General features: G+C 44.5%; 3 protein-coding genes across 3 annotated transcripts in view; all 3 read right to left on the minus strand.

Annotated features, from left to right (window-relative positions):
* LOC309563399 (uncharacterized protein) overlaps positions 1-18,688 on the minus strand; it is a gene marked incomplete at its 3' end in the record, with an annotated part of 32,534 nt that extends 13,846 nt beyond the window's left edge. The window contains exons 1-2 of the mRNA XM_082267793.1: positions 17,131-18,688; positions 2,130-3,346 (exon numbers count right to left, since the gene is read on the minus strand). Coding sequence (XP_082123919.1) covers positions 2,130-3,346; positions 17,131-18,638 — 2,725 coding nt within the window. The 5' untranslated portion in view covers positions 18,639-18,688. The remainder of the gene's footprint in view (positions 1-2,129; positions 3,347-17,130) is intronic.
* LOC309564391 (uncharacterized protein) overlaps positions 1-24,411 on the minus strand; it is a 213,271-nt gene that overhangs the window by 167,700 nt on the left and 21,160 nt on the right. The window lies entirely within an intron of this gene.
* On the minus strand, positions 3,386-10,587 carry LOC309563400 (oocyte zinc finger protein XlCOF8.4-like; the record flags this gene model as incomplete). The annotated part of the gene is made up of 8 exons (XM_082267794.1): positions 10,479-10,587; positions 9,699-9,809; positions 6,380-6,568; positions 6,090-6,293; positions 5,684-5,803; positions 5,474-5,597; positions 3,474-3,821; positions 3,386-3,402 (listed from the first exon to the last, which is right to left on the minus strand). The coding sequence occupies exons 2-8, from the start codon at positions 9,792-9,794 to the stop codon at positions 3,386-3,388; spliced, it is 1,098 nt and encodes a 365-aa protein (XP_082123920.1). The 5' UTR covers positions 9,795-9,809; positions 10,479-10,587.

A 24,411-nucleotide genomic window follows, 5' to 3' on the forward strand; every position in this document is an offset into this window, starting at 1 on the left:
TACTGTTGGAATGTTTGTATCTGCTGGCAATAACCTATGAATACGTCACATGTGACGAAACGCGTCTCCAGTATTTGTGACTCACTATTGTATACAGACTAGCGAGCTATCAAAATTCACATCCATCTTGGATAATCATGGCGAGGCATGGCTACGAATGCTCCACACAGGTGTGTGAATTAGAATCAATTTCCACATATATAAATACTGTTGGAATGTTTGTATCTGCTGGCAATAACCTATGAATATGTCAGATGTGAAGAAACGCGTCTCCAGTATTTGTGACTCACTATTGTATACAGACTTTAATCTGTTTATACTAATTTTTAATCCACTATTCTTGGATTGCATTTGTCACTTTAGCGCTGCACTTTTATATTTATGTTAAATGACCATTATCACTTAACAATACCAGTATACCCCTGATGGACCAAAGCCGTTTTTACATGTCAGCTTTGGGCTAAGGCTCCGTTTACATCTCAGTGATTCGAATCGCCGCAATTCCGCCTGCGACTGAAAATTGCGCCAAACCGCGGAAGACCCTTGTGCGATGCCATTACTTCCTAATGGCACCCCAACCATGGCGCAATTTTGCAGCATCATAGCCGGGTGTGCACTGCGCATGCGCGAGACATGCCACGTGTCCTGAGTGGATGGGAAATCTCATGGACCCGTGACGTGTCCCAGAAGATTGAAGGGAGGGAGGGGGATAGGAGAACTTGTGCTTGAGCCGCCTAGGTGGCCCGAGCAGAAGTGGGAGCGGGTACCTGTCAAATCTAGGTACCCCCTCCCCCCCAAAAAAGTGCTATGCCAAATATGGCATGTTAGGGGTCAGGAGGCCTTAAAGCAAAAAGTCCACTTTTGGATGGAACTCCGCTTTAAGAGTTCCCTTTACTGAAACTAAGGGGCCAAGTCCAACCCCTGAAAAATAGCCCCACACCATAATCCCCCCTCCCCCCACCAAATGACTTGGACCAGTGCACAAAGAAAGTTCATTCTGTGGTGAGTTTGAAGGTCTGTTTTTAGAAAAAAAACATCTGCCACACTCTGAACAAGATTAAGGACGCTCACCCGTGTGACTTTTCTGCTTCTTTTTGCATGAAAACCTCTTCCGCACTCTGAACATGAATAAGGAAACTCATTTGAGGGAAGGTCTCCTTTCTTAATAAAACATTTCACGCACTCCGAACACGAATAAGGCCGCACACCCGTGTGAATTTTCTGGTGAGTTCGAAGGTTTGATTTTTGAGTGAAACCTTTCCCGCACTCTGATTGTTAAGGATAATCACCCGTGTGAATTTTCTGGTGCGCAAGAAGGCTTCTTTTTGCGTGAAAACCTTTCCCGCACTCTGAACATGAATAAGTATACTCGTTTGTGTGAAGCCTCTGGTGTACATTAAGGTCTCCTTTCTTAATAAAGCATTTCCCGCACTCTGAACATGAATAAGGACGCTCACCTGTGTGAATTCTCTGGTGCATACCAAGGCTTGTTTTTTGAGTGAAACATTTCCCGCACTCTGAACACGAATAAGGACGCTCACCCGTGTGAATTTTCTGGTGAGTTTGAAGGTTTGATTTTTGAATGAAACTTTTCCCGCACTCTGAACACGAATAAGGACGCTCACCCGTGTGAATATTCTGATGCATAAGAAGGCTTCTTTTTTCATGAAAACCTTTCCCACACTCTGAACATGAATAAGGAAGCTCACCTGTGTGAATTCTCTGGTGCATACCAAGGCTTGTTTTTTGAGTGAAACATTTCCCGCACACTGAACATGAATAAGGACGCACACCAGTGTGAATTTTCTGGTGAGTTCGAAGGTTTGATTTTTGAGTGAAACTTTTCCCACACTCTGAACATGAATAAGGACGCTCACCTGTGTGAATTTTCTGATGCATAAGAAGGCTTCTTTTTTCATGAAAACCTTTCCCACACTCTGAACATGAATAAGGAAGCTCACTTGTGTGAAGTCTGTGGTGTATATGAAGGTCTCTTTTCTTAATAAAACCTTTCCCACACTCTGAACATGAATAAAGAAGCTCACCTGTGTGAAGTCTCTGGTGTATATGAAGGTCTTCTTTCTTAGTATAACATTTCCCGCACTCTAAACATGAGTAAGGGCGCTCACCTGTGTGAATTCTCTGGTGCGTACGAAGGCTTGTTTTTTGAGTGAAACATTTCCCGCACTGTGAGCATGAATAAGGACGCTCTCCCGTATGAAGTCTCTGGTGTGCAAGTAGACTTACTTTATGAGTGAAACATTTCCCACACTCTGAGCATGAATAAGGACGCTCTCCAGTGTGAAGTCTCTGGTGCGCAAGTAGGTTTGTTTTATGAGTGAAACATTTGCCGCACTCTGAGCATAAATAAGGACGCTCTCCCGTGTGAATTTTCTGGTGTTTATTAAGCTCTCCTTTCATATTGAAACATTTCCCACACTCCGAACATGAATAAGGATGCTCACCCATGTGACTTCTCTGGTGTGCCAGAAGCTGTCCTTTCACAGTGAAACATTTCCCGCACTCTGAACATGAATAAGGACGCTCACCCGTGTGACTTCTCTGGTGTATAAGAAGGTCTATTTTTGCAATGTAACTTTTTCCACACTCTGAACATGAATGAGGACGCTCATCTGTGTGAAGTCTCTGGTGTCTAAGAAAGTTTGCTTTCATAGTGAAACATTTCCCACACTCAGAACATGAAAAAGGACGCTCACCTGTGTGAGTTTTCTTGTGCGTATGAAGACCTGCTTTTTGAGTGAAACATCTGCCGCACTCGGAACATGAATAAGGACGCTCACCCGTGTGAATTCTCTGGTGCGCTTGAAGGCTTGCTTTTTTTGTGAAACATTTCCCACACTCTGAACATGAATAAGGACGTTCTCCTGTGTGACTTCTCTGGTGTGTAAGAAGCTGATCTTTCGAAGTAAAACTTTTCCCACACTCTGAACATGAATAAGGACGCTCACCCGTGTGATTTCTCTGGTGTATCAGAAGGTTTCTTTTCACCGTGAAACCTTTACCGCATTCTGAACATGAATAAGGATGGTCACCTGTGTGGATTTTTTGGTGCAGAAGAAGCTCTCTTTTCACAATAAAACCTTTCCCGCACTTGGAGCATGAATAAGGACCCTCACCTGTGTGAAGCTTCTGGTGTTTTTGAAGGCTTCCTTTTCCAGTGAAACATTGTCCACATTCAGGACATGAATAAGGACCCTCACCCGTGTGAAGCTTTTGGTGTTTTTGAAGGCTTCCTTTTCCAGTGAAACATTGTCCACATTCAGGACATGAATAAGGGCCCTCACCCGTGTGAAGCTTCTGGTGTTTTTGAAGGCTTCCTTTTCCAGTGAAACATTGTCCACATTCGGAACATGAATAAGGACCCTCACCCTTGTGAAGCTTCTGGTGTTTTTGAAGGCTTTCTTTTCCAGTGAAACATTGTCCACATTCAGGACATGAATAAGGACCCTCACCCGTGTGAAGCTTCTGGTGTTTTTGAAGGCTTCCTTTTCCAGTGAAGCATTGTCCACATTCAGAACATGAATAAGGACCCTCACCCGCGTGAGTTCTCTGGTGTCTATGCAGTTTACCATGCGCTCCTGAATTGAGATGAATGTCTGATGTAACAGTATGTGATTGATCAGGAGGTTCTGCTGGATGAGAGGGATCCATTTCTGTCTCCAAACCATACGGACTGTGGTGTATATTTTGAGTAACAGCACTTACTCCTGGAGAATATTGTCTAATATCTTGACTTTCAGCATCACAATCTGGAGATAAAATAGGATCTCCCTCAGAAGTATTCCTGATATGGCAATTATCTGTTAACATTAAAACAAAAGGAAAGAATTTTTCACATTTTGCAGCCACCAGTCTTAAATGAAAATATACACTATATTACCAAAAGTATTGGGACGCCTGCCTTTACACCCACATGAACTTGAATGGCATCCGAGTCTTAGTCCATAGGGTTCAATAATGAGTTGGCCCACCCTTTGCAGCTATAACAGCTTCAACTTTTCTGGGAAGGCTGTCCACAAGGTTTAGGAGTGTGTCTATGGGAATGTGTGACCGTTCTTCCAGAAGCGCATTTGTGAGGTTGGGCACTGATGACGCTCAAATTCATCCCAAAAGTGTTCTATCGGGTTGAGGTCAGGACTCTGCAGACCAGTCAAGTTCCTCCATCCCAAACTCGCTCATTCATGTCTTATTAGACCTTGCTTTGTGCACTGGTCCAAATCATTAGGTGGAGTGGGTATTATGGTGTGGGGTTGTTTATCAGAGGTTGAGGTTGGCCCTTCAGTTCCAGTGAAGGGAACTCTTAAGGTGTCAGCATACCAATATATTTTGGACAATTTTTTGCTCCCAACTTTGTGGGAACAGTTTAGTGATGGCCCCTTCCTGTTCCAACATGACTGAGCACTAGTGCACAAAGCAAGGTCCATAAAGACATGGATGAGCGAGTTTGGGGTGGAGGAACTTGTCTGGCCTGCAGAGTCCTGACCTCAACCCAATAGAAAACCTTTGGGATGAATTAGAGTGGAGACTGCGAGCCAGGCCTTCTTATCCAACATTAGTGCCTGACCTCACAAATGCTCTTCTGGAAGAATGGTCAAATATTCCCATAGACACACTCCTAAACCTTGTGGACAGTCTTCCCAGAAGAGTTGAAGCTGTTTATAGCTGCAAAGGGTGGGCCAACTTAATACTGAACCCTACAGACTAAGTTCTCAGAGTTTCCTGAGTAGAGAGCTGGTTACTGTCAGTCACCGTGGTCTCCTCTGCTCCCCCTTGCTCACTGGAGCGCTGGGATGTGGAGGGGCAGAGGCAGCCGACTCAGGCTCTCTGGTGTGAGGTGAAAATGCCAGAGAATTCTCTCTCCCGCAGTTATGGAGGCCCATGCTCCTTCTGACAGGAGTGCTGTCACTCCTGTCAATACGGCAGCTGGAGAATGGAGCTGCCGCAAGCTTCTGATAAATCCCCCCCCCCCCCACTACATAGCATTGCTTCAAAGGAGCATGCCCCTTTTTCCTTTGTAAACCCCCCTTTCTCCTTGCAATGAGGGAGACCCCTGTACTAATGGACACAGAGTAACAGACGACCCCTGTACTGGGGGACAGAAATACCATAACAGAAGAATCAGAGAGACCCATAATGAAGTATGAAACACTCCTCCTCAGTGGGAATACATGGATTAACTTCAAACCCTCCCTACGAATAAATGAAGAAAAGACGACCCCCTTCAGGTTCAGCTTATAATAAGTAAGATCACTTTCCAAACAAAAATTATTTATTTTCTTCCCTAATCTACCATTTTCAATTTAGTCACAACTTACTAGATAATGTGAAGCTTTACTAATTATCTAAATTGTTTGCTCAAACTATATATCTCATATTCTTATAAACAAAAGAAAAACAGAAACACATTTGGCATCCGTACTGCTCTCTTCTTTACAATAAAGTCTCCTCTTACCCGGTGATGTGAGGGGCGGCTGATTCTCCATCCTGATGTCCTTGTAGAGATCCTTGTGTTCTTCTAAATATTCCCACTCCTCCATAGAGAAATAGACAGTGACATCCTGACACCTTATAGGAACCTGACACACACAATGATACAGTCACCATCCAGACACATCCCTTGTCTGTTACTGGATAATGTCCCAGAATTCTCGGCACCGCTCACCTCTCCTGTCAGCAGCTCAATGATCTTCTGGGTAACTTCTAGAATCTTCTTGTCATTGGTTCTCTCCCGTATCAGTGAGGGAATTGGTGGATCATTGGGCTTTCTTAACGGTCCATAATACTAAATCATAAAATAAAAAAAAATACATTATATTACCCTCCCAGAATCCTCCTCACCTCTCCGGTCAGGTCTATGTGGTCAGGTCTGTGTTTTATTAGAGATAAGAGTGATCTCATGCAACCTCCCAGAATCCTCCTCACCTCTCCGGTCAGGTCTGTGTTTTATTAATAGAGATAAAAGTGATATCGTGTGACCTCCCAGAATTCTCCTCATCTCTCTAGTCAGGTCTGTGTTTTAATAATAGAGATAAGTGTGATGTCATGTGACCAGCCAGAATCCTCCTTACCTCTCCGGTCAGCAGGTAGATGATCTCCAGGGTGAGGTTTAGTATCATATCACTCAAACCCAATTTGTTTTTTTCTATTACTATATTATTGAATATTTGCTGATTCTCCATCATGACGTCCTTGTAGAGATCCTTGTGTCCTTCTATATACTCCCACTCCTCCATGGAGAAATAGACAGTGACATCCTGACACCTTATAGGAACCTGACACACACAATGATACAGTCACCATCCAGACACATCCCTTGTCTGTTACTGGATAATGTCCCAGAATTCCCAACACTGCTCACCTCTCCTGTCAGCAGCTCAATGATCTTCTTGGCAAATTCTAGGATTTTCTTGCTCTTGTCACTCACAGGAGTCAGGGACACAGATGAAGAGACAATGACGTGTTTCTGGCTCCCTCTCCGTCCTGACACACGGTGATGTTCACTGGAAGCCACATACTCACCAGATGTCTTTTTCACTACTGTGTAATCCTATTGAGGGATGTAATGAGAAATTAAAATGCTTTACTAAATTAAGGTGGAACTAAACCCTCCTATCATTTTCAGCCAAGGAAGCTGCCATCTTTGCCTCTGTCTGTTCTTCAACCGCCCTGGTTCTGCACATAGGATCTGTTATGACACCAGTCATTGGATGGTTTGACAGTTTGTTTGAGAGCACAAGCAAAATGTGACAGTTACATTCCCTTGATGTGCCAGAAACAATGGTATTTTTTGACTTACTGTAAAATCAATTTCTCTGATGTTCATTGACGGACACAGCTCCTGATCTTTATAACCATTGGGTTATACTGCCCCCTACAGAAGTAGGACACTAGGCAGAAAAAGAATCTGGCTATATCTATGGGCAGTCCCAGGGGATATACTCCCTCTCCCTGCTATAGGTACTCCTGCCTCGATCCTGCATAGAAGTCTTGGCAGAAGCTTGAGAGGAGGGAAGGCGTAAATCAGATTATACTGACCCCACGGGGCCACCAGCGCATCTGTGGCGTCCGCCAAAGGATTCCATCACACAGCAACAAACCTCTGCAGCTTTCTGTTGAGCTGAGACACCAACAGATCCGCCTCAGGGAAGCCGCACCGAAGACACAACTGATGAAACACCTCCGGATGAAGGGACCACTCCCCTTGGTCTAACCCCTGCCGACTGAGGTAATCCGCCTGACAGTTTTCCACCCCGGGAATGTACACGGTGGAGAGGGCTGGAATGAACTGTTCTGCCCACCTTAGAATGCTGGCTACCTCCTAAGCCGCTAGGACACTTTTTTTGCCCCCTTGGTGATTGACATAAGCCACGGTCGTGGCATTGTCCGATTGAATGCGCAGTGGACAGCCGTGAAGACGATCCGTCCAACGGTATATGCACAGTCTAATCGCTCGGAGACATTGATTGGTAGTCTGGACTCTCCCAGTGTCCATATCCCTTGAGCAGAATTTCTGCAGAGGATGCCTCCCCAGCCGGACAGGCTGGCATCCGTGGTGACCACTGTCCAATACAAGGGAGGGGGGGAGAGGATTTGCCCAGCCAAAGCGCCGGAGAACAAAGCCACCCTTGTAGGAACTCCTTCATTCCCTGGCTCAGCCAGGTCTTATTATTCAGAGACTGCAAAGTCTTGTCCCATTTGGCCCGAATCTCCCTTTGCAGGGACCTCGTATGTAACTGTGCAAAAGGAACCGCCTCAAAAGGTAGACACCATCAGGCCTAGCACCCGCATGCAAGTCCGGAGGAATGACCATCTGCTGGACAGCAAGCGACGAATTGCAGCCTGTAATTTCTGGAATTTGTCCAGAGGAAGGAACACTCTGGCTAAGGCCGAGCCCAGAGTCAGACCCAGATAGTCCAGCTTTGTGGACGGGACTAGAGCAGACTTCTGAAGATTCAGAATCCAACCAAACTCCTTCAGAGTTCATATGGTGATTTCCAGGTTTTCCACCAGAGCAGTAGGGGACTCCTCTCGCAGAAGGAGGTCGTCCAAGTAGCCCAGTACCGCGATCCCCCGTTGGCGTAACAACGCTAGCACCGGAGCGAACACTTTTGAGAAGACCCGAGAAGGCAGAGGCGAGACCAAAGGGTAACGCCACAAACTGATAATGCTCCTCCCCCGCGGCAAAGCAGAGGAAGCGCTGGTGACCAGCGCATATTGGAATGTGAAGGTAAGCTTCCTTGATGTCGATAGAGGCAATAAAATCCCCCTGATGCAGGGATGCCACCACCGTGTGAATGGACTCCACCCTGAACTCGTGCACCCGCAAAAGGAATTCAGTGCCTTGAGGTCCAGGATTGGACACACCTTGCCTTCCTTCCTGGGAACTGTAAACGGATTTGGGTAAAATCCCTGAAAATGACCTGAAGTCAGAACCGAGACAATCACCCCTTCAAACAACAGGTCTTGTACAGCCCCCTAACAGGCCTTGTAAATGGTCCGGGGACAGGCGCAAGTTGGAAGGAAATAACCTTGCCTGGGAACAAGAGTGAAACCCGAACGACGGCGGCCCGAACGACTTTGTGGACCCACTTGTCTTGTATCAGGGAAGTCCATGGGTCCAGAAACTAACAAATACATCACCCCACCTCCAATATGGGTAAGGGCGCATGCTGAAGGAGCCTTGTCTGGGAGTCTGGAGAAGCCTGCTCTCGGGTTGCCAGACCAGGTTCATTTGGATCCTCCAGAAGAGGCCATGAAAGGCTTCAAGCCCTTGTCAGTCAACCCTGAGGGACGAAAAAACTTCTTAGGGCCCACGTCTATGACAAGGTTACTTGCCCTTAGTAGCCTGTGGAAGAAAAGTCGCTTAGGGACCCCAAGGCGATGCTTTGGTCGTCCCCACTCTTTAGCGACAATTCTGTCAAAATAAGCAGGGAAAGGAAACATCTTTGCCGCTCTTGATGGCTTGTGAGTGTCAAAGGGAACCCGCGCCTCTGTTGCAGCTGCAACTGCATCCTCCATCTTTAAGGTCAATCAGTGCTTCCACCAGCGCCTTTTTGTGCGCGGTTGCAGACGTGGAGGAATCATCCTTACTATCTGAGGATTCCAGGCGCGTGGTCGCAGACCCAGCAGGTGACCCAAGTCCGCGGCGGCCGAATCAGATTCAGGATCTGATGAGGCAGGGGAAGGTTGGGGCCGATTTTTGCTAGCCTGTCGCCCGAAAAACCACCTCCACTCGGGACACAAAGGACTCCATGACAGCCGTCCAGAAAAAAAAAAACAGAAGAAAAATGTTCGATCTAAAATCATTTGCCAGGACCAAAGATTCCAACAAGGATCTAGGTCCTTACTCCTGACTAGGCAGTACCTATAGCAGGGAGAATGAGTATACACCCTGGGATTGCCCATAGGCATAGCCAGATTCTTTTTCTGACTAGTGTTCTACTCCTGTAGGGGGCAGTATAACCCAATGGTTATGAAGATCAGGAGCTGTGTCCCTCAATGAACGAAAGAGCAATAACTTTTTTTAAACTGTTAAATGGATGGGTTTAGTTCTTCTTTTAAGTCCGTGACAAACCCAGAATTTTCACCTGCTCAGATTACATCATCTTCACTTTACTTATGAGGACTTTGTTTTTTTACTAAAAAAACGATTGTGTAACAATCCCAGAATTCCTCACCTCTCCAGTCAGCAGGTAGATGATCTTCAGGGTGAGGTCTAATATCCTCCCAGTCATGTGACCTTGGTCTTTGTCCATCTTCACTGATGTGGTCATTTACAGGACTCTACTCTCTATAGAGATGGATAATAAACTGATTATCTGAACTGCACCAGGATAATTAGTGTATATCTCAGTTAAAAAAACAATATCTCGGTTAAAAAACCAACAGTGGGGATGAGCAAACTGAGCCGGGTTCAGTTCCCAGGAGGTTCAGAGAACCCAGCAGAAAGTCCAGGAGCCCTAAGCTTAGCGTCAAATCCTAAGAAAGTCTATGTGAGGCAAAATTAATAATTATTTCCTGGTCTCTATCAAAGCTAATAGCCAAGCTTTTGTTGAAAAAGCTTAGCTATTAGTTTGTCACAGTGTCAGTGGGAGGAAAAAAATGCTCGTTGTTGGTGGAAAGAAAGAAATTTCCAATTGTTCCGGCATCAGTGCAATAAAATATGCCCTAGTATTGGTGGTTAATGGGAGGAAAAGTGCTCCAGCGTGGGTGTTCAGTGGGTGGCCCTGCAACTGAAACAACTGGACGTTCACTTCTGTGGTGGGCCATGTCCTGGGCTCCCGAAAACATGGACTTCTGTTCAAATAGCAGGACAGTCTTATGGGATCTGGGACAGCTCGGGCATTAATAAATCAGCAGTTGTGCGAATGGCCCTATGTTCAGACTGTATGTGGCTTGAAAAACTCAATGGCGGGGGGGGGGGTGCTGGGTGTAAATCTAAAATAATATCTTATTACCTCCTCTTCTTTGAATTCCAGCAATGTCTCCTCTCTACTTCCCTCCAAATAAACTCACTGATTGAAATCTAAAATATTTCCTGTGTGTACCTTACATCACTTCCTGTTTGTATCCTATATCACTTCCTGTTTGTATCCTACAGTATATCACTTCCTTTCCATGCCTTCATCACTTCCTATTTGTATCCAATATCACTTCTTCTCGATACCCTACATTGCTTTCTGTCTCTATGTCCAGCACGCAATAAGTGTAGTCACCACCTTGGGATTAAAACAGAAACTGCAGCCTCCTTTTTTTTTTTTTTCTTTAACGGTTGAATTCAGGCATTTCTCTCCTACATGTAAAAATCATAATTTTTCTGTTAGAAAATTGCTCAGAACCCCCAAACATTGTATATATTTGTTTTTAGCAGAAACCCTAGAGAATAAAATAGTGGGCATAAAATGGTTTTTATGTCACACGGTATTTGCGCAGCAATTTTTCAAACGCAATTTTTTGGGAAAAAAAAAACACTTTCATGAATTAAAAAACTAAACAGTAAAGTTAGCCCAATTTTTTTTGTAGAATGTGAAAGATGATAAATAGATACCTAACCTGTCACTTAAAATTGTGCACACTCAAGGAATGGCGCCGAACTTTTGTACTCATTCTCGATAGGCGACGCTTTAAAAATGTTCACAGGTTACCAGCTTAGAGTTACAGAGGAGGTCTAGGGCTAGAATTATTGCTCTTGCTCTAACATTTGCGGTGATACCTCACATGTGTGGTTTGAATGTCGTTTACATATGCGGACGCGAGCTATGTATCCGTTCGCTTCTGCATGCAAGCACGAGGGGACGGGGGTGCTTTCATTTATTTTTTTTTTTTGTTTATTTTAATTTTTTATTTTTACACTTTCCCTTTAAAAAATGTTATAACTTTTTTTTCCTATTACAAGGAATGTAAACATCTCTTGTAATAGCAATAGGGCATGACAGGTCCTCTTTATGGAGAGATCTGGGGTCTATAAGACCCCACTTCTCTCCTCTAGGCTGGAAAGACTGAGATAAAAAAAAAACACATCTCTTGTAACTGGAATAGGGCATTACAGGTCCTCTTTATGGAGAGATCTGGGGTCTATAAGACCCCACTTCTCTCCTCTAGGCTGGAAAGACTGAGATAAAAAAAAAAAAAAAAAAAAAACACATCTCTTGTAATTGGAATAGGGCATTACAGGTCCTCTTTATGGAGAGATCTGGGGTCTATGAGTCCCCACATCTCTCCTCTAGGCTGGAAAGACTGGTATGCTGTGGTATCTGGCACCAAGCCGGCAGTAGCAGATCCTTTAAGCCCTGTAAGTTGTGAGGTGTGGCCTCCATGAATCGGACTTGTTTTTCCAGCACATCCGACAGATGCTTGATAGGTTTGAGATCTGGAGAATTTGGAGGCCAACTCAAACTTGTTGTTGTGTTCCTCAAACCATTCTTGAACCATTTTTGCAGAGTGGCAGGGCACATTTGCGTGCTGAAAGAGGCTGCTGCCATCAGGGCATACCATTTCTATGAAGATGTGTATTTGGTCATCAACAATGTTTAGGTAGGTGGTACGTGGCAAAATTACATCCACATTAGCTGCAGGAGCCAAAGTTTCCCAGCAGAACATTGCCCAAAGCATTACACTGCCTCCACCAGCTTGTCTTCTTCCCATACTGCATCCTGGTGCCATCTCTTCCCTGGGTAAGTGACGCACCTGGCAGTCCACATTGTTAGAGAAAACATGATCCATCAGAACAAGGCCACCTTCTTCCATTGCTCCGTGGTCCAGTTCTGATGCTCACGTGCCCATTGTAGGCACTTTTAGCTGTGAACATGGGTCAGCATTGGCATCTTGGTGCTCATTACCATACACAACAAACTGCAGTATCCTTTTTTTGTTTTTTCTTCCAAGGCAGTCTTTGAACCTTGAAGCAGATGGGCTACAGCAGCAGAAGACCACACCAGGTGCCACTGCTGTTAGTTAAAATGAGATTAGAGGAGAAGCGGTTTAATCTTAAACTGCGTAAGGGGTTCTTCACTGTAAGGGCAGTGAGAATGTGGAACTCTCTTCCACAATTGGTGGTAGCTGCGGGGAGTTTCGCTACTTTTAAAAAACTCTTGGATGTGCATCTCACAGATCACCGCATTCAGGGTTATGGGAAATGATCAAGCCATTGACACACACACAGACACACCTACACAGGTTGAACTGGATGGACTGTTGTCTTTATTCAACCTCAACTACTATGTAACTAGGTAGGATCAGGAAACTGAGGCTACAGTTCGCACAGGCTCACCAAAATTGGGTGATCAAGGGGTTAAATGTAAGCCTAAGGGAGTGTTTACTAACTGTGGGGGGGATGGGCTTGTGAAATGACCACAGAGACCTGAGATCCTATATAGAAGGATCACAGGCGCTCTGTGATCATTCCAGAGAGAACAACGGTCAGATGTGTTTACAACAGCTGACAGATTCTTCTCTCTCACTGGGGAGCGATCGTGGGTGTCAGGCGGCAATCGCAGTCGCCGGCCCCTTGCATCGGCATCCCCGCTGCCTAGTGGTGGCAGTAGTGCGCTCCTCCAGCACCACGTTCATGACCGGTTCGCGCAAGCCGAGCCAGCCTGCCGCAGTAAAACTGTGGCGGGCGGGCAGTCGGTCGGCAAGGGGTTAAGGTTCTGGTGTTAACGCATGCTAATGGAAATTGTGTTAAGGTAGCCTGTTAAAATTAACCCAATAGGAAGAACAAAAAAAATTGATCACCATGTAAGGAATAATGACGACACGCTGTTAGGTTGTCACTCACAAAGGAGCACAAACTCAGATTAGGATAAAGCTTCGGCAAAGTTTATTTTCTTACAGATCACAGTGAGGCGGAATAACAACCAAAAATCAATGCAGCACAGAAGAGAGAATACGATGGTCGGTTCTGATTTGTTAGACCAAACAATTACTTATATACACTACAATACCAAAAGTATTGGGACGCCTGGTTTTACACACACGAACTTTAATGGCATCCCAGCCTTAGTGCCACGTACTTGTCAGATCAGCTCCGGTCTGGGGTTTGAACCCGAGTCCCTGGCGTGAAAATGCACAGACCTGGCCATTTAGTCTGAAAGGACTTGGTTTGTGCTGCAGATTTTTTGTACTGTACTGTGCAACTCTCCTTATGGACACTTCAGCTCCACCTGCCAACCAGCTGTGAAAGATCTGCAATGATCTCAGGCTTTAAATACGGGACACTCACTGCATGGTACGGATCGGTTTGGCGCTTTTCCACTGCATGGTACGGGTTAGAATGGTTCGGTATGGTTTGGTACAGCAGCGCTTTTCCACTACATGGTACGGCTTCGGTACGGCTTGCTTAAACAGTACCACCTCGGTTGGGGTTCCAAGCAGGCCATACCGATACCATATCCCACAACCCTTTGCATGCAGCATTGATTGTTTGTCCCTACTAGCCACTGATTGGTCAGAAAATCGTTGTAATCCCACCCACTTACTACTTAGTACTACTTTAGTGGAAAAGCAAACCGAGCCGAGTAGAACCTATACAGTGCTGAAAGGTGCCGACTCGTACCACACAGTGGAAAAGCAAACTGAGTCAAGCTGGGCCAAGCAGTGCCGAGTGGAGCCAAGGCGGTACTTGCAGTGGAAAAGTGCCATTCCTGTGCTCTTGGCCCGTTGACTGGGTTAGTTCCTGTGTGAGCGACCGCTGTGTTATATGCTGGATTTACACAGTGATTCTTGCCTGTTTCCTGACCGTTCTTCTGCCTTTTGATTTCGTACCTTGCTGCCCCGTTCATAAACTTGACCACTGCCTGCCTCCAGACTATTCTGCCGGATCTCGACTTTGCACCTCGTGTCTAGATCTCAGCCAGGCCTGCCTGACCACGTCTTTGCCTTATCCTCTGCCTAAAGATCCATTTCCAACTCAGCCTTTTCAGGGTGCATCACACTTATGGCACTTTTCCACTGCAAGTACCGACTCGGCTCTTTTCGGCACTGCTTGGCCCAGCTCGGCTCGGTTTGCTTTTCCACTGCGTGGTACGAGTCAGCACCTTTCAGCACTGTATAGGCTCTACTCAGCTTGGTTTGCTTTTCGCACTACAGTAGTAAGTGGGTGGGATTACAACGATTCTCTGACCAATCAGTGGCTAGTAGTGACAAACAATCAAGGCTGCATGCATATGATTGTGGGATAAGGTATTGGTAAGACCTGCTTGGAACCCCAACCGAGGTGGTACTGTTTAAGTGATCTTATATGTATGGGTGGTTCCTGCGCTATCCGAGGTCGTATATGTTTCCCTTCCTGCTGCTGCACCACAATACTGGTACCAGGAACCAGTCAATACAATAGTGCAATTTGGGTGGGTGGTGCGCTTCAGAAGTGGAAATGTAACTTATAAGGGTGTGGCTTAAAACATGGCTTAAAATGGTGAATATATAAAATAAAGACGTGTTCCTGTGATAAAATTGTGTATTCGTTAAATTATGCCGTGGTGATCAAACAAATTAAAATGTAAATAAACCATTACAATATATCTTCTATACAAAAAAAGTGCTGAGTACTTCAATTTCATAAAAAATCAGTAAATAAATAATCCGTTAATAAAGTATAAATATATAGATGGAGTTTCAAAACCAATTAAAGGTGCTTTGTGCTTTCTGAAATAAATAAATAAAGTGCACTGTTCAAGGTGTCCATTTATAAAAATCCAAAAATCAGGTACAATTCCCTTCAATAGCTTCAAAGAATAGTAAACGTGCTCTCATGCAAGAAATAAGGGTGTTGTGACTTGCTGCCTCCACCAGGTGTCACATCTAGGTGTTCTATATTCTCACCTCAATAAGGTGTATATTGCGCCTGTATGTAAAGCTTAGCCTCCGGGTAACATGTAGACTTTTGCTAATTCCAGTCTCCTGTTTCGACCTCCGGGTGTTTTCCTGTCCTGTCCTTTCAGCTTTTGGGGTGTAATCTGTAATCTGGCTATCCCGGGCCGGGCTGCTCACACCTCCAACATTGACAAACACTAAAGAGCTCTTTAGTGTTTGTCAATGTTGGAGGTGTGAGCAGCCCGGCCCGGGATAGCCAGATTACAGATTACACCCCAAAAGCTGAAAGGACAGGACAGGAAAACACCCGGAGGTCGAAACAGGAGACTGGAATTAGCAAAAGCCTACATGTTACCCGGAGGCTAAGCTTTACATACAGGCGCAATATACACCTTATTGAGGTGAGAATATAGAACACCTAGATGTGACACCTGGTGGAGGCAGCAAGTCACAACACCCTTATTTCTTGCATGAGAGCACGTTTACTATTCTTTGAAGCTATTGAAGGGAATTGTACCTGATTTTTGGATTTTTATAAATGGACACCTTGAACAGTGCACTTTATTTATTTATTTCAGAAAGCACAAAGCACCTTTAATTGGTTTTGAAACTCCATCTATATATTTATACTTTATTAACGGATTATTTATTTACTGATTTTTTATGAAATTGAAGTACTCAGCACTTTTTTTGTATAGAAGATATATTGTAATGGTTTATTTACATTTTAATTTGTTTGATCACCACGGCATAATTTAACGAATACACTGTTTAAGTGAGCCATACCGAGCCGTACCATGTAGTGGTACCAAACCGTACTGAACCGTTCTAACACGTACCATGCGGTACCATGCAGTGGAAAAGCGCCCTTAGTCCGTAGGGTTCAGTATTGAGTCGGCCCACCCTTTGCAGCTATAACAGCTTCAACTCTTCTGGGAAGGCTGTCCACAAGGTTTAGAAACTCCTTTCTGATATTGCTCCACTATTTTTGGCCGCAGCATTGGGGGAATTGGTGATCCTCTGCCCATCTTGACTTCTGAGGGACACTGCCACTCTGAGAGGCTCTTTTTATACCCAATCATGTTGCCAATTGACCGAATAAGTTGCAAATTGGTCCTCCAGGCTGTTCCTTATATGTTCATTTTCCGTCCTCTTATTGCTACCTGTCCCAACTTTTTCGGAATGTGTAGCTCTCATGAAATCCAAAAATGAGCCAATATTTGGCATGACATTTCAAAATGTCTCGCTTCAACCATTTGATATGTTATCTATATTATATTGTGAATAAAATATAAGTTTATGAGATTTGTAAATTAGTCCATTCCTTTATTACTCACAATTTGTACAGCGTCCCAACTTTTTTTTTTGGAATTGGGTTTGTAGAAGACAAGAGTCAATGTGTCTGACTGAATAATCCTATGATCTCTAGGACACCCCAAGGTGTGCGGGAACACAACCAGGAATGGTAGCAGGCGGATATCACGACCGTAGTGTCCAAATAGAGGAAGCCAGAAAATGACCACCCCAAGGTGTGCGGGAACACAACCAGGAATGGTAGCAGGCGGATATCACGACCGTCCAAATAAATAGAAGAAGCCATAAAATGACTAAGCAAACCAGACTCCCCCTATACCGGAAATGGCACTCTTAACAGGGATGTCCCCCTTTAAAACCCCATTTTTATTATATTGTTTCATCTACGACGGCCTGAAAAAATCGTCCTCTTAAAGCGCAACTTACATTTGCCAACGGCATCAGAGGCTATGCGTTCTTTGATGTCTAGTTAAATGACTTTTACACCTAAAACATTTCCCGCACTCTGAACACGGATAAGGACGCTCTCCTGTGTGACTTCTCTGGTGTTTAAGAAGCTTTCCTTTTACAGTGAAACATTTCTCGCACTCTGAACATGAATAAGGCCGCTCACCCGTATGGCTTTTCTGGTGTCTAAGAAGGCTTCCTTTTGCAGTGAAGCATTTCCCGCACTCTGAACATGAATAAGGCCGCTCACCTGTATGGCTTTTCTGGTGTCTAAGAAGGCTTCCTTTCACAGTGAAACATTTCCCGCACTCTGAACACGGAAAAGGACGCTCTCCTGTGTGACTCCTCTGGTGTTTAAGAAGCTTTCCTTTCACAGTGAAACATTTCCCGCACTCTGAACACGAATAAGGACGGTCGCCCGTATGACTTCTTTGATGTCTAAGAAGGCTACCTTTCACAGTGAAACGTCTCCCGCACTCTGAACACGAATAGGGACGCTCGCCAGTGTGACTTCTCTGGTGTATAAGGAGTTTTCCTTTTTCAGTGAAACATTTCCCGCACTCCGAACATAAATATGGACGCACACCCGTGTGAATTTTTTGGTGTGCAAGGAGGTTTCTTTTAGCCATAAAACATTTCCCGCACTCTGAACATGAATAAGGGCGCTCACCAGTGTGAATTCTCTGGTGTATAAGAAGGTCTCCTTTCACAGCGAAACATTTCCCGCACTCTGGACATGAATAAGGATAATCGCCAGTGTGAGTTATCTTGTGTCTTAGAAATTGTATTTTCCAGCGGAAACATTTTCCACACTCTGGACATGAATAAAGACGCTGACCCATGTGAATCCTCTGGTGTCTAATGAGGTCTTCTTTTCTAGTGAAACATTTCCCACACTCTGCACATGAGAAAGTATCCTCGCTCGTGTGACTTCTCTGGTGTGCAAGAAGTTTATCTTTTCCAGCAAAACATTTCCCGCACTCTGAACATGAATAAGGACGCTCACCTGTGTGAATTCTCTGGTGCTTTTGAAGGGTTGTGTTGCGAGTAAAACTTTTCCCGCACTCTGAACACGAATAAGGACGCTCTCCTGTGTGAATTCTCTGGTGATAGAGAAAGTTTCCTTTGTGGGTAAAACATTTCCTGCACTCTGAACATGAATAGGAACGCTGACTTGTGTGAATTCTTTGGTGTTTTTGAAGGTTTCCCTTGAGAGTAAAACATTTCCCACACTCTGAACATGAAAAAGAACCCTCTCCCGTGTGACTCCTCTGGTGATTTTGAAGGTTTCCTTTAAGAGTAAAACACTTCCCGCACTCTAAGCATGAATAAGAACGCTCCCCTGTGTGGGTTCTCTGGTGGTTTAGAAGGCTTCTTTTGTGGGTAAAACACTTTCCACACTCAGAGCACGAATAGGAGTTCTCCCCTGTGTGTCTTCTCCGGTGTCTCAGAAGTTCTTTGTTCTCACTGAAACATTTCCCACACTCTGAGCATGTAAAAGTCATGTCGGTGTGAGACTTGAGATGAATAAGAAGTTTAGATTTCATTTTAAAAGATTTCCCACACTCTCTGCAGGACAGCGAAGGCTCCTCTGATCGGAGATCTGATGTATTCGATTGGTCAGGAGCTTCCTCAGGATAGGACGGATCCCTTCCTGTCTCCAAATGATACGGACTGTGGTGTATACTCTGAGGAATGGGATTCACTGCTGGAGAATATTGTGTGACATCACAGCCTGGAGATACATCGACTCCATCTATTAGAAGGGAAGAATAAAAACAATGGATTTCCACATTGTGCAATCACCAAATTAAATATACAAAACACATCAGATCTCAATGGGGAAAAATCTCATGCTGGATATCTATACTGGTATGGACTGGGTAATGTGTTAAGATCTATACTGGTATGGAATGGGTAATGTGTTAGGATCTATACTGGGATGGACTGGGTAATGTGTTAGGATCTATACTGGGATGGACTGGGTAATGTGTTAGGATCTAAACTGGTATGGACTGGGTAATGTGTTAGGAAGGAAAGGATGACACCCCGAAAATCAAAGTGAAAAAATGATGCAGCAGGCTAGTCCATTTTTCTGAAGTTTAATTGCAGCAACTCAGAATGGTCCTCAGTAGTTTGTACGGCCCCCACATGCTTGTATGCATGCCTTACAACTTCGGGGCATGCTCCTAATGAGACGACGGTTGGTGTCCTGGGGTATTTCCACCCAGATCTGGACCAGGACATCACTGAGCTCCTGAGCAGACTGAGGTGCAACATGGCGGAGTCGAATGGACCAAAACATAATGTCCCAGAGGTGTTCTATTGGAATTGGGCCGGGGGAGCATGGGGGCCATTTAATTGTATCAATTCCTTCATCCTCCAGGAACTGGCTGCAAACTTTCACCACATGAGGCTGAGCATTGTTGTGCACCAGGAGGAACCCAGGACCCACTGCACCAGCGTAGGGTCTGAAAATGGGTCCAAGGATTTCATCCCGATAACTAATAGCAGTCTGGGTGCCACCACCAAACCAGTCATGCATAACGTTCTCCATGGTCTCTCCAGACCCTTTCACGTCTGTCACATGTGCTCAGGGTGAACCTACTCTCATCTGTGAAAAGCACAGGGTGCCAGTGGCCAACCTGCCAATTCTGGTGTTTAATGGCAAATGCCAATCGAGCTCCATGGTACCAGGCAGTGAGCACAGGGCCCACTAGAGGGCGTCAGGCCCTCAGGCCACCCTCATGAAGTCTGTTTCTGATTGTTTGGTCAGAGATATTCACGCCAGGGGCCTGCTGGAGGTCATTTTGTAGGGCTCTGGCAGTGCTCATTCTGTTCCTTCTTGCACAAAGAAGCAGAAACCGGTCCTGCTGATGTATTAGGGACCTTCTACGACCCTGTCCAGCCCTCCTAGAGTAACTGCCTGTCACCTGGAATCTCCTCCATGCTCCTTAGACTGTGCTGGGAGACACAGCGAACCCTCTGGCAATGGCACGTATTGAATTGTACTGCCTGTGCAACCTCTATAGGGTCCAGGTATGGCCTCATGCTACCAGTAGTGACACTGACCCCAGCCAAATGCAAAACTAGTGAAAAACAGTCAGAAAAGATGAGTAGGGAAAAAAAGGTCAGTGGCCTCCACCTGTAAAACCATTCCTGTTTTGGAGGTTGTCTCATTGTTGCCCATCTAGTGCACCTGTTGTTAATTTCATTAACACCAAAGCAGCTGAAACTGATTAACAACTACTTAACTGACCAGATCAATACACCAGGAGCTTAACTGACTTGATGCTATACTCTGATTAAAAAGTGTTCCTTTAATTTTTTTGAGCAGTGTATGATACATCCAAATAAACAATACCTCAATGAGTAACAATTGCGTTCTGATGACACGGTTATATTGAGGAACGGAGATGGACCTTTCATATGGTGTACAGTATCTCCTCCTCATTTGTTGGGAACATGACGTTATATTGAGGAATGGAGATGGACCTTTCATATGGTGTACAGTATCTCCTCCTCATTTGTTGGGAACATGACGTTGTATTGAGCCTAAGAACTAAAATAAAAATGTGAATTGTTGCTGCATTTATTATGTATGACTTACTTGTGTTGATATAATGAGCAGATTCTTCCTGTTTACTTCTCATAATCTTCTCCCCCTCCTCCATAGACTGCTGAGACCCTCTCACAAGTGTCTCTTCTCCTTCCCCCTTAATCTCAGCTTTGAGGTCTTTTAGTTCTTCATCCTAAACTCCAGAGATGATAGGATACATTTATAAAATATAACAAGAAATAACATAGAAGATTGTCTTTTTATAGTTTAGAACACATTTTTAGGTCTCCATGCTCAGTCCCACCTACCTGATGACGGTGAGGGATGGTGTGATCTTTCTGTGAGGAATACAGAGTACGGGGACATCTCTCTGGTGGGTTCCCATTACTGGATCCATCTGTAGGAAACACACACACTGACGTCCTTCTACAGATTATTTTACTTGATGATGTGAAGGTCTACATATCCTCAATCCCCAATCTATACACTTGAACTGTTTCTGTATTTAGTGTTTCTTACTCACTTGGGTCTATATGTAGAGAAGATTCCTCCTGTTTACTTTCCATAATCATCTCCCCCTCCTCCATAGACTGCTGATCTCCACTCACCAACGTCTCTTCTTTTTCCTCTTTAATCTCAGCTTTGAAGTCTTTTATTTCTTGATCCTAAACTCCAGAGATGATAAAATACATATGTATAAGGAAACAAGAAGCTACAGAGAACAATGTTTTCTCGTAGCTTAGAAATAATTTTGAGATCTAGTTGCTTAGGTCCCACCTACCTGATGATGGTGAGGGTTGGTGTGATCTTCCTGTGGGGGATCCCGGGAATACAGAGGACGAGGACATCTCTCTGGTGGGTTCCCATTACTGGATCCATCTGTAGGAAACACACACACTGACTGAATACATTGTTTCTATGTGTTTATCAGATGATGGGGGATCTAGGTGGATCCTCCGTACTGCTCTCTCCTGTACAATAAAGTCTCCTCTTACCCGGTGATGTGAGGGGCGGCTGATTCTCCATCATGACGTCCTTGTGAGGATTATCTTATTTGATGATGTTAAGGTCTACATATCCTCAGTCATCAATATATACTGTACCTATGAATTGTTTCTGTAATTAGTGTTTCTTACTCACTTGTGTCTATATGTAGGGAAGATTCCTCCTGTTTAGTTTCCATAATCATCTCCCCCTCCTCCATCGACTGCTGATCTCCACTCACCAACGTCTCTTCTTTTTCCTCTTTAATCTCATCTTTGATGTTTTTTATTTCTTCATCCTACACTCCAGAGATGGTAAAATTCATATGTAAAAGGAAACAAGGAGCTACAGAGAACAATGTTTTCTCGTAGCTTAGAAATAATTTTGTGCTCTAGTTTCTCAGTCCCACCTACCTGATGATGGTGAGGGATGGTGTGATCTTCCTTTGTGGAATCCCGGGAATACAGAGGACGGGGACATCTCTCTGGTGGGTTCCCATTACTGGATCCATCTGTAGGAAACACACACACTGACTGAATACATTGTTTCTATGTGTTTATCAGATGATGGGGGATCTAGGTGGACCCTCCGTACTGCTCTCTACTTTACAATAAAGTCTTCTCTTACCCGGTGATGTGAGGGGCGGCTGATTCTCCATCATGACGTCCTTGTAGAGATCCTTGTGTCCTTCTATATACTCCCACTCCTCCATGGAGAAATAGACAGTGACATCCTGACACCTTATAGGAACCTGACACACACAATGATACAGTCACCATCCAGACACATCCCTTGTCTGTTACTGGATAATGTCCCAGAATTCCCAGCACCGCTCACCTCTCCTGTCAGGAGGTCAATAATCCTCTGGATGACAACTATAATCTTCTTCGCACTGGTTACCTCTGTTGTCAGGCAGGGAAGTGGAAGCACTGTAATGGGTGATGTCCTGTGAAGACAGTTGATGGGTATTACGGCTTGCCAGATTTTTTCTTTACTGCTTTAGAAATCGGTGTAAACACAGAAAGTAACAACTGTCACTTCTGACCTCTCATAATCCCTCATGTTAGGTCTGTGTTTTTATTACAGTGGTAGCAGTGAAGTCCTCTGACCCTCCTACAATATATATAATGCATCTGGTCTATAAACCAGATGCTCTGGATGGACAGTTGGATAAATGGTTCTATATTTAGGATGTATCCGGTCTATAAACCAGAGGCTCTGGCTGGACAGTTGGATAAATGGCTCTATATTTAGGATGTATCCAGTCTATGAACCAGAGGCTCTGGATGTAAATATAAAACAATATCTTATTACCTCCTCTGCTGCCAGTTTGTACAATGTCTCCACTAAACTTCCTCTTGACTCCTCTCACCCGGAACTTCCTGTATGGGAATGACATCACTTCCTGTCTGTATGTTTCAATCACAATAGGTAAGATCAGCACCTTGTGGTGAGTATAAAAACTGCAGCTTAGGTTTACCATCATTGAGAGCTGATTTGCAGCAAATTCCTGTTATACATCATTAGCAATTGTAACACTAATCATTGTCTTCATTATATGTTAAATCAATCTAATTTCAAAAATAAATACAAATAAAGAAAATTAAATATCCATGCTTACAGAAAACCTATCTCTTATGAATTCCAAACTAGAAGAATGTTCCTTACATTGGTGGTCAGTGGGAAGAATGCTCCTTACATTGGTGGTCAGTCTGAAGAATGTCCCTTACATTGGTGGCCAGTGGGAAGAATGCTCCTTTAATTGGTGGTTAGTGGGAAGAATGTTCCTTACATTGGTAGTCAGTGGGAAGAATGCTCCTTACATTGGTGGTCAGTTGGAAGAATGTCCCTTACATTGGTGGTCAGTGGGAAGAATGCCCCTTACATTGGTGGTCAGAGGGAAGAATGCTCCTTACATTGGTGGTCAGTTGGAAGAATGTCCCTTACATTGGTGGTCAGTGGGAAGAATGCCCCTTACATTGGTGGTCAGTGGGAAGAATGCTCCTTACATTTGTGGCCAGTGGGAAGAATGCCCCTTACATTGGTGGTCAGTGGGAAGAATGCCCCTTACATTGGTGGTCAGTGGGAAGAATGCTCGTTACATTGGTGGTCAGTCGGAAGAATGCTACTTACATTGGTGGCCAATGGGAAGAATGCCCCTTACATTGGTGGTCAGTGGGAAAAATGCTCCTTACATTGGTGGCCAATGGGAAGAATGTCCCTTACATTGGTGGTCAGTGGGAAGAATGTCCCTTACATTGATGGTCAGTGGGAAGAATGCTCCTTATGTAGTACTGCCCCTTGAGGACTGCCAGATTTCACACTTGCGGGTCCCCCTGAGTTACCATTAGCAACCTTAATATGCACAGTCTCTCACTTTCCCTCTTTGGCTCGTCCAATAATCAGTCCAGGGGTATGTAGTTGTTTTTTTGGGTTTTATTATAAATAATAGTTGGGAGAAGGAAATAGTGGGATACTCTGAATTAACTATGCACAATATTGGAGGACTTCTATCTCTCAGTACAGCCAGGCTGTTGATCCACCTTGCCACTGAGGTGAATTTAGATTTAAGTCTCTTTCCTAAGATGACTTGATGAATTAAGGTTATCTTCAGGACACTCTCCTCAGTATCCTCTTTCTTGACTGCCGACACCTGTTCACTGACTTTCCTACACGTGGGGTGGCCCCCTCAGGTCAGGCCCCTTGACATGATCCTCTGTACTCACGATACTGTTTTTCTAGGGTCTGCAGTGTCTCCCCTCCAGTCAGCTCTCCTG

Source organism: Pelophylax lessonae, assembly GCF_965119305.1.
Source record: "Pelophylax lessonae genome assembly, chromosome: 9".
Lineage (NCBI taxonomy): Eukaryota > Metazoa > Chordata > Amphibia > Anura > Ranidae > Pelophylax > Pelophylax lessonae.